The 11,101-nt window shown below is 40.6% G+C and overlaps 1 protein-coding gene across 1 annotated transcript in view; it reads right to left on the bottom strand.

Moving 5' to 3' along the window:
* Window positions 1-11,101, bottom strand: part of dlgap4b (discs, large (Drosophila) homolog-associated protein 4b) — a 119,543-nt gene that overhangs the window by 15,099 nt on the left and 93,343 nt on the right. The window contains 4 exon segments of the mRNA XM_051948165.1: window positions 10,381-10,549; window positions 10,552-10,584; window positions 10,587-10,633; window positions 10,636-10,676. Of these exon segments, the coding sequence (XP_051804125.1) occupies window positions 10,381-10,549; window positions 10,552-10,584; window positions 10,587-10,633; window positions 10,636-10,676 (290 nt within the window).

Genomic DNA, 11,101 nt, shown 5'->3' with positions numbered 1-11,101 from the left:
GACTTTCAGCTATAAAGGACATAACAGAGAGTTACATTAAACACAGACACAAAGGAGGAACCACTCAGACAAATCCCACAATAAGTTATATGACATGCACTCAGCATTATCACAACACATTGAAAAGCAAATATGTTCCATTCTATTCTCTTCAACAGTGCCTGATAGATTATTGTTGAAGTGCCCTATGTGATGAAAAGATTTAATAAGCCACCAAAATATCGGGAAAGTAGCAAAACTATCCAAGACCACTGGTCACTCAGAGGTTGATTAAAATTTTTCCATCCTCCTGTCTCAATGTCTGTTTTGATGTATCCACTTGTTAAAAACCGTCTTGTTGTTTTTGCTTCATAGCCATTAAGCTCAAACAAATACAGCCATAACAAAACCATGGCCCCTCAGTCCTAAGCTTAGTCGATGTTGGAACATTTTTCACTGCTTAGTTTCATGGTTACACGGTAGAATATATGCAAGGTTAAATATCTAAAGCTGATCTCCTTACAGAGGGAACTTTCATGTTGGCTTACATCAAATCCACACAACATGGGTCCATCACGCAATATAAAAAGCAGATTTTATTGCCTAAAACAGGTTCAGAAAAACATCCTCACTCAACTGCACACCCCCTGATTGGTGGACTACAGTAGAGTCACTCGTCTTCTTATCCATCAACGAAAACCACTGTATGATGAGTTCATAGATAGCTTTCTTTACAATCTTAGCTATACTAGGAAAAATAGAAAGTAATGCACAATGTCTGTGAAATCTGTGTAGGTTCTCAGTCATCTGCGTCATGTTGCATTCCTACGTCTGTGAAGAGACATTCAAGATGTAAACGGTATCAAACAAAATTAAGCTATAAACAAATTCCCAAGTAGTGTCACACACTGTAAAGATTTCTTACACATAAAATGCAAGTAACAACACTAAAATCAAAGACTTCAGAAAGACTAAAAAAGTCCCTATAGAAATCCTCTCATGCTGCAAACACAGAAAAGGCATAAAAAGGAGTAAGAAGCCGTTCCACTAAATCTTAGAATCTAAACATGGAATTTTACTGTAATGTTATGAACCCTGTGGCTGCTATATAATCCCTCAAACAGATGCTTTATTTGACACCAGACTTGAAAAAAAAAAAAACTGTGGAAATCTCATGGAAGTACAACCAACCACGCAGAGGAGAGTTAGTATAGAGAGAGACACAGTGTTTAAAAATTGAGCAGAGAGAAATAAGTTAGTATACATAAAAGCAGGTTAACAGCATAAACAGCTTTATGTATCAAAGCCTGTTGACAGTAACTGGATTTCAATTGAAAAATGTGTTATTAAAATGGTATTAATCTTTCGATTTGTAGATATACAGTCTGGATTTGCTGCCTTGGACATTTTGCTTGCAAACGCTAGCTTTGGTGCAGACAATATCATCTTCAAAGGGACAGTAAATGCAGCAGCTTTACATCAGCTATGCTTCTGTCAGATGAAACAGAGACTTCAGACTTACATCAGTGCAGCACAACCAGCAACTGATCAAGGATTTCTTCAATAAAATGACATGGTATGTGCCTGAGTACGGTACATAAATAGGGGACTATAATCCTAATTATGTGACATGAATGTCCATTCATCCATCCATTCTCTATACACCACTTTATCCTCACTAGGGTCGCGGGGGGTGCTGGAGCCTATCCCAGCTGACTCGGGCGAAGGCAGGGGACACCCTGGACAGGTTGCCAGTCTGTCACAGGGCTGACATGAATGTGGACGGACAAATTCAAAATACATTTGAATAGCTCCTTACCTATCTATTGGGCATTCCATTGGCTGTGGTATATAGGCCTGTTTTATTTTTGTGACCACTAAAAACTTTGCCAGTGTAAAAACTTGCAAAGACACATAAATACCCCCAGATATTCTTTTTTTTTTTCAAATGACTCAGGCGCTTTGAAATACAGAGGTTGTCATAAACAGTCATATATCCTGAGGTGACATCCAACTAGTTTGAAGGTGAGAAAAGAGGAAACTGCAGGACATCTAGTGATGATCCCTTCAGGTGCTTAATGAAATGAACACAGTGTATGCCTTGTGCTGCTGCATTGAATGTTGTGGTCAAAAATCTCAACAAATTATCGAGGATTATGAAAAAGGACTTGCAGCAAACATGTGAGCTGCTGTGAAAGCACTCGAACAAAAGGGCTGTTGTTTATTGTAATCTGCTTCTTGGGATTTTGTCTATTGTGCACGCAGTCTCACCTGACAAGACTCATATGACCTCACACATATCTGTCAGATTAAACTCCTGACCTGCGAGTTATTGTCAAACTGCTGTCAGTTTGTTACTTTGGACTGCCATTCTGATGCCTGATGACCCCCTTGTGTCTTGTTGCTACGCTCAATCTTGTATGTGATCTTGTAGGATTCTTTTAGCCTTAGATGAAACTGTCACTTCCTTAAAATATGACTGCCCCTTATCTAGTTTTATTTCCCGTACACAGCCATTTCTGTTTCTGATATTGCTTCCGATTCAGCTTAGATATTTCCATTAGCATTAGTTAAGTTGAATTGACCCTTCACTAAGCCCCTCCCACAAATGGCTACTGTCCAATCCTACCATAGCAACTGTAACTAGGCACGAGAGGTCTGTCAAGCTTTCAGCAGAAGACAATATGCCGAAGCGGTGTGCATACGGTACTTGCAAGTCCGACACTCGTTATCCGCAAAGCTTGGAGGGTGGTGTTGATTTTTTTGCATTCCCCAAGCCAAAGACACAAGAAGAAAGGTGCCACATATGGATTAAGCAGTTTGGGAGACCGCATGATCAGCCGAATCCCTCCAAAATCAATAAGAACACCTAACAGCTAACATTAGCTAACCGTAGCTCTGTGTGTTAGGTCAGATAACATTAGCAAAGAAAGGCATCTCAATGGAAGGTTACTTCTCTTAAAACTTGAGCTACTGTGTATTATTTGAGCAAAAATAAATACTGGTGATATATAGAGACAACTTCTGACATACTGGTATAGCATATATATACTAGCAATCTACGGGTCTCTGCCTACGGTCACGTCTGGCTTTGGCGACAACAACAGATGAGATCGGTACTGCATTAATGTTGCAACCCCTCGGTTTGTGCCAAAACTTGTGCAAGATATTGCTGGGCTTTGCTGTGCCTTAATGAGATCAAGTGTATAGATCAGCTCGACTATATGTGAGCAATATCCTGGCGCGCTGTAAACAAACACAAATTTAGCTTAGCAAGAAATGGGCAGACACATGATAATGACAGTTGACATAACATTAATTTAAATGTATATAATACATATCGGTTTACCCTGCTGGACAAGAACATTGTTGTTCTTGTATATGATTAATTTTGACGTGAAGTGACAATACATCGGGTGTTTGGCGCTTACACTGAGATCTGTGCGCTTTTCCCTCTATTTTAACATCCTCTTCATTTGCACTCCGCCAACATTTAATTTGGTGAATGTAGTTCTCAAAAGCATATTGGAGACCCTTCTGTCTGCTTCTCTCTGATATCGCTGTAGAATATGTCCAGAAATTTGCACATATCTTCTGAGAAATATTACTCAACGGTACCGCTAAAAACTCCATATTTCATGTTAGGAGGGAAAGTTTGACAGGCGTAGCAACAGTAACCAAGGGGGGCGGGGCTTAGCGAAGGGTCAATTGTTAGTTTAAACACAAGACATTTTTGCTCCAAACAAAGAGGATGCACACTCAATGAAGGACCTAGGATCCCTAACCCATCACTATACACAACAGTGAGCAGTGATTCCTAACACATCTCTGGAGGTCATCAGGTGGAAACCTCCCTTCATTGGTGTTTCACCTATTTAGTCCCACAACACCTCCAGGAGGCTAGGCGGTGAACTCTGGTGTCCCAGATTCACTCCCCCTAGTGCCAGTTCGCACTGCTCCTACACAATCCAAACAACACTGCCCCATTCAACTGACCCAGGCCCGTGTAGGAGATGCTCCAGGTAGCGACTAGTGCTGATGCTACCAGTTAGCTAGTGCAAGAAGCTGAATACCTACTGCCAACTGCTAAAAAGTGACTAGGAAACTATACCTATAAATTCTCCAAACCTGTCTAAATGCCAATGCTAACTGCAAGACTACTACCATGTCCAAAACAAACTTACCACTGAATGAAACTATACAGGCCAGCTCACCAAACTTGCTAGTGCTACATGCTAATGCTAACCGCAAATTGCTACTTCAGCCCAGCTCCCCACAGAGACTATACAAACAGACTTCATCTAAGATGCAAGTACCAATTGCTAACTGCTAATGGTATCTAACAAGAAAAAACAAAAAAATTCTGAGTCAGCCTAAATATTTCCCATTACCATTAGTTAAGTAGAATAGTTAAATCACTTAGTGTTGACAGATTCCTTTGTAATCTGGGCAGTGGTCTTTTCCTCAGTTGCTTTCTTTATCAGCATACACATGTTACATGTTTACCTGGAATGATTGACTATTTGCAAAGGGTCCGTCAAGTGCGATATGGAAGTGCTGGCCCTCATCCCGGCTGTGACACTAAATAGCAAACTGCTCTGATGAACTCAAGGTCACATTCCAGTGAAGCCAGAACACTGATATCATTTGTAAACATCAGAGATGACACCCAAACCACTCCTCAACTGGCCCATCTCCAAACCTGGGCTATGCCTTTATTCTTACACATGAATAATCACAAAGAAGATAAATAATAAGTTAACAGTGCGAATGTCATTACAGATGTATGACGATGCTTAGAAAAGGCTTTCCCAGTGAAAGTGTGATGCATTGATAGTTTCAATACAACCTTAGCTATGCATTTTAAAGATGGAAACCGCCCACCCTGTCATCCAGTCAAAAAGGTGTCCCTTATGTCGTCAAGATAATGAATTGATGCATTAATCATAGTTTCTAAAAGCAGAGATGCTGCTATTTTTGAACAGTTCAGGCAACTTGTCACAGAAATTCTGTCAAATATTAGTATTTTAAGTAACCTACAGCTGAGCATCCGCCGTAGCTATACATGTCACTAACCACGGATTAACCAGCATCCCTGCCTCAGGAAATCCTGCACAGACAGTTAGCTCCACATTCCCTTTCATGACAGAGATGGATGCTGGGCAGAATGGGGTTATCGCTGCTGTAGCAGCTATGTGATGCACCGGCACCACTACTCCATCCCAGTCTGCAGGATTACTGTCACAGTGAGTAGGTGAGAGATGTCATAGACATGAGACTGTGTGCGTGTCTGTGTTTGGACACCTGTCCTGCACATCTCCAAGTGTCAAATCACGCTGTCGTCATTCTGCACAGAATTTACCCTAAAGTCTTAATGCTGCACAATCTGCTTTACCCGCAAAAAAAGCCTGAAAATCATATCTGACATCTGCCTCTGAGATTAGACAGGCGATAAAGTAGCAGAGCTGGACACAAATAAATAGGCCATGCAAATACAATCAACCGGCTTACTGCAAATATATCAACATGGCTAAAAATGTTGGCCAATAAACAATAAGAAACTACAAAACACAAATGCCACGGATAATGTGGTTTGGGGTAATTTGGAAATGGTGAATTCATTGCACAGTTTTTCCACCACGCAGCACTGAAAAGATTGATTGGTTGCCAAACTGGTGGCATCTCTGAGTATCTGTAGGCACGACAATGTGACTGACATACTGTATCCTTACTGAGTGGATTGCCATGACATTTGGTACATACATACATGCATGTCCTTCTCAGGTTAATTTGCAAAAACGTCTGTGATTCCAAGACGTGCATGTGCAGCCATAATTAGATCACCAATTTATACTTTGGTGTACATATAAATATGACTGCAACCGTATGCCACTTTCAGCAGCCTCAGTTGTAATTTGGAATAAGTGCTAATTAGCAGAAGACAGCAAACTAAAACACAAAAAATAAAATGGTAAAGATAGGAAACTTTATACCTAAACATCAGCATGTTGGCATTGATGTATTTTTTTTTTATTTTGAAACTTTAATGGTCTTCGTCACCACAAACAAGATAAGACAAGATGCTGATTTAGATACAGATTACATGCATAGAGTGGTCAAGCCGGTTTTAAACAAGTGCAAGTTAAATCACCCAGCTCTTATAGGGAGTAATGACCAAAGCTAAAAATTAAAGTTGTAACAGGGCATATACCACAGTAACTCGCTGATTTGTAATAAATCCCTGTTAAAACTTAAAAGATGCACCCACAGCAGAAACGTCCCACAGACAGATGAATAGTAAGTGGCACATTCTCTCATCAGACCGTTTCCTGTACTTGCTTACTTTACAGAACTCAGCTACACAAACACACGCAGCTGTGCAAGCATAAAAAACAAACCTGAACGTGTACTAGTTTCTGACAATAGCCCTGACGCCAACAAAGGCTTTTCTAAATCTGAACCCTCATCAGCAGCACAGAAAAGAGCGATGAAAACCCACACGAAGCCAAACGCTGAGGCTTTTGAATTGAGCTAAATCTGTGTAAAAGAGCTGCTCAGTAAAAATAATGATGATTGCTCTTGAGAAAGTAATTTAACAACAAAAACAACACGGTGCTTTGTGGCAAAATGTTCGAGTGGAATCTGGAGTGGGCGCTGAGCGTTGCGGTTTTCATGCCATCTGGACAGTGGTTCTGTTGTCCACTGCGATTCCTGGTTCACACACACATACACACAGCTTGATGGCAAGAAAACAATTAGCTACGAGAGTGTACAGGAGCTGGAAAGAGTTTCCAACAACCCCATGACTGCACTCAAATTACCTTTAATCAGTGAAAGGATCGGCTCTTAAAACCTGAGCAGCACTATGACACAAACTAACAGATTGTATCTTATCTATATAGTGAGTCTGAAAGAGGAAAACATGTAAATAGGACACCGTGACTAAATTCAACATTCCAAAACCTACAGTCTTGCCCTCATGGTTAACAGCATTTTTCTGTTTGGCATGACAGATAATAAACCAGCCGCAGTTCCCACAATGGAATCACACAGGAGGTCATTGTTTCCCGTCAGTCTGAATATCATATGATACAATTTGCATGACAGTAAAATAAAGTTCCTGACAGCGCGCCAAACGAACAACAAAACAGACATGGGTGTCAAATATTTGCTCATTTAAACGAATAATGGGATTAATTACAGAAAGTACAGAATTCCTTAATCCACTTGGCATCTGAAGTAGCTTATTCAGCCCACTGAGATGGAAAAAAACTGAAGGTAAGTGAAATAGTTGGCGTGTTCAAGTATAAGCAAACCATCTCAAAAGCCGTGGGAAGATGAAACTGTGTGTGCGTGTGACAGTTTCAGCCCAGCTTAAGCTCTTTAAACCAGCTACAATAAGAAAACGTGAACCTGACTGGTTGAAGTGTTGTCGTGATGCGGTCAGTTGGAGCTGGATGGGAAGCAGAAACAATAAAAGACAAAAGGTGGATTGTGACGCTCCATTCAACAGTCCAGTATCGCTTGCCAAGTTGCTGCCTGCCCATCTGTATCGTTTAATCCAATAATGGCCACAAGAAACAGACAACCTTGCCTGCAGCCATCACCGCTCCCCTGTCACCAGAATAATCACGTTACATGTGTTCATCAAACTGCAGAGCCTCTTTTTTTGTTGATGTTAAATGTGACCTCAAAATGGGATTTAATCCATGTTGCAATACACCAGACTCCATGTGGAGTAAAAGTGGGGCAACCATCAGACAATCCCGTGCGAAGGCCAATTTTCTATAAAGCTTCACCTTTAATGAAGACATGTGATGAATCTATTAAGACAGATATTTATAAGTTGGGTTAGTTAAGTTAAGCAGCACCTCACTTATCCTGACTCCCATGTTGGAGCATCTCAGCCAGAAGAGCACATAGACAGTGGAAAAATGATTTTGTACTGTTAGTATTGAACACATGGATGGCAAGACTCAATAATAAAGCCTACAGTGCATCACTGGAAGCCCATATAACGATACAATAGTGGATGAAACAAAAAATACTGGAGCAAAGCAGCTAAGCTTACATTTCCCAAGTTTCCAGTGCAACTAAATAAATGATGAGCAGCTTCAGTAAAATAACCCGCAGGGTTCAATTACTCACCATGTTCTCAGGGAAAAAAGCGCAGAAAAGCGGTGTGTTGGGTTGAGATTTGAACTATTTTAAAGGCAGGTGACACCTGAGTCCACATTCACCGCCTCTGTCACGGCTGTGGAGCATAGAAGCCGGGTCTGGTCGCCTTTTGTCTGGAGACTCTGAGCTCCAGGGAGGCGTGGTGGCAGGTCTGATGCTGCCTTCAGGAGCGCCTCGGAAAATGTAGCGCTACAGTTCACATTGCAGCAAGTGTGATTTTGGTAAAAATTAAGCTGCTTTTTATAGATAATATAAACAACAAGGCTGTTGTAGTAGAGTTTCTTTTTGACTTTTAGCTCTATTAGTGTTACACAAAAAAACCCTGTGTGCTTCACTACATACAAGTTGCTACTGTTGTTACTCATTTGCACAGTTTTGAATATTCTGCACTATATCTGACATGCTACTTTATCTCATGGTCATATCTACATTTCACTCAGTTCTGCTTGTATTAGTTCTTAGTTGTTGCTTATTCGTTGTTTTGCCTCCTTTGTTCTTAGTTTACTTGATTTTTGCTTTCTAGTTCTTAATTTTTTGTCATATTATTGCATTATTGTAACTATAATTACATTTTTTTGGCACATTTAATATATTTTGTGCTGCTATTTAAGCATAATTTTAAAGGCAGGAAAGAGTACTTCTGAGTACTTCTTCCATCACTGATCAGCACTGATAAACAACTTGAAAAACACTGGATTATTTCATATATTTAAGGTACTATAACGTGCATGTAAAAACATCAAAATGATCACAGAGATAAAATCTTATGCAGATTTTTGTAATGGTGGGATAACATTTAATTCTCCCACCATGTGCAAACAGCTCGTCTATACTTTCTCTACAAACCAGCTATTACCTGTTGTCAAAGTGTCATTTAAATGTATTTAATGTCATTTATGTCATTATTTGATGGGTGCAGGGCTCATTAATCAGCAGAAAAAATACTGTAAATTAGCAAGGGTTCTTAAAATTTTCATCTGTTGGCCAGCAACCTTAAAATAGAATAATAATGATTTATTACAATCAGCACATCCAGATGATACACACAGACTAATACTCAAACACACCGCACATTGTACAAACTCAAGATAGTGCAATATGAGTTTAGGTAATTTAAGTGACTGTAAATATTGTTAGAAATTGCAGACAATCCTGAAGGCAACATTTGCTTAGGGGTCTATTTTTAAAGACTCTGGTGAAGCGTGCCACCATGTGGATGACCAGAGGTATTTATAACTGAAACATGCACATGACTACATGCTCTAATTCTGAACACAGGGAAGAGTCAGATGTTGACAAAAAACACAAAATTTCTTTACCCGTTTTCACACATATTTGAAGTTTCTCTGCTACTGCAAATTCAAGACAGTTTCAAGACAGCAAACAACTGCACTGCTGTGACCTGTGATTATGTTTTGCAATAATCTTGATGAGAGTTACACAGTAATGTCTACTTAGAGTATCATCATGATCCAGTGTCTGCCACACAAAAAAAGACATCCAACAGCAGTGACTGCAGATGTGTGTGCATTTCTGGCCAACAGACTTATTTTGCATCGTCATTATAATCATTTCTTTTGTCTTTGGTTTGATAATCCACAAAGTGGTAAACTCATGGAGTCTGGAGGGAGAAGAACTGATTTCAAACTGTTACCTGTGCGTGTGGGTAGGATGCGTGGTCTGTCTGTCCCGAAACGCTGAAGAAAAATTGCAAGTTGTTTCTCCTTTGGGGCTTGTCCAAGCCTGAGGCTATCAGGTAAGAGCCAAACTGTTCTTTCCATGTCTTCCATTGTGCAGACAGGTCGTCTAGCATGGGCACAAGAGGCCTGCATTTGAGCTAAATTTGCTACTGTGTGCATGCTGGGAGGACCAGTGCACTACAAGGAACAAGGCTATGAAAAGCATTCAAAGCAATTTTACGGAATATACAAAGCAAAGCAAGAATTTGGCCCACTTAACTGGCATCCACTCTGGAAAAAAGTTACAAATTTGAAAGAAATATCAAGATTTATTGTCCAAAAAATTAAATAAATAAAAATCACCAAAACAGATGTGTATATATGCATGTATGCTATAAAAAAAAGTACTGAGATCAGTTTGGCATAAACAACAGTACCTCATGGTGGGTTAGAAACTCTTCCATCTTCACATATTATATGATTTATGCAGCACAATAAAGCCATTTCCAGCAAATGCATCATTTGTTTTCAGCCAGTGACTCACCAGTGCTGGTGCTGTAAGTGCCGAAACAGTGGGATGCAGTCGGAGGTGGAGAGCAGCCTGAAAGTCCATAGGACGGCTGTGTCGTCGTCTTGGGAAACAGCCCAGCCTGGATGGCTCTCAGGTAGCTGTGGCCTGCGGGATCGGAGCATGTTGGCATGGGCAGAGTCTGGCATCTTCTGGGATGTCCTGAGAATGGGAGCGAGGAATCCTCTGAATGTAGATTCTGAGCTGCGGTCTTCGTAGTGATGACTCCTTCCAGGTCTCGTAGCTGCAGGGAGGAGAGGATAAAATCGGTACTGATGTAAAGTAGCGTAGTGAAGGAGAATAGTCCTGCCTCTGTGGGTTGATATTAAACGCTGTGGCTGCTCCTGACTCTGGAGGTGACAACTAAGTGCCTAGCAGAGTGTGTCTCCAAAGGGCAGTCTCCTCCTGTGATACGCACTTGGTGGGATGTAATAAAATGGCACCAAAAGGTTGCAAAGTGTGACAATGTGAGAAGGTACAATTACGGCTAAGTAGTTCAGAGCACAGAGCTGTGTAACCCAGGTACCCTGACCTGCTCTTCCTGCTTCCCCTGGTGGATGAGCTCTCATTTAAATGTGAAGTACATTTTCATTTTTGACAGTTCTCACGATGGCCAATTGTAGAAAACCTGTCAACTTTCAGAAAATGAAAGAAATGCCAAGGCAAGAGATATCCCTTTGTTATCTTTTAGAATGTT

The sequence above is a fragment of the Acanthochromis polyacanthus genome, chromosome 5 (assembly GCF_021347895.1).
Source record: "Acanthochromis polyacanthus isolate Apoly-LR-REF ecotype Palm Island chromosome 5, KAUST_Apoly_ChrSc, whole genome shotgun sequence".
Taxonomy (NCBI): Eukaryota; Metazoa; Chordata; class Actinopteri; family Pomacentridae; genus Acanthochromis; species Acanthochromis polyacanthus.
This window is presented reverse-complemented; position numbering and strand designations above follow the sequence as displayed.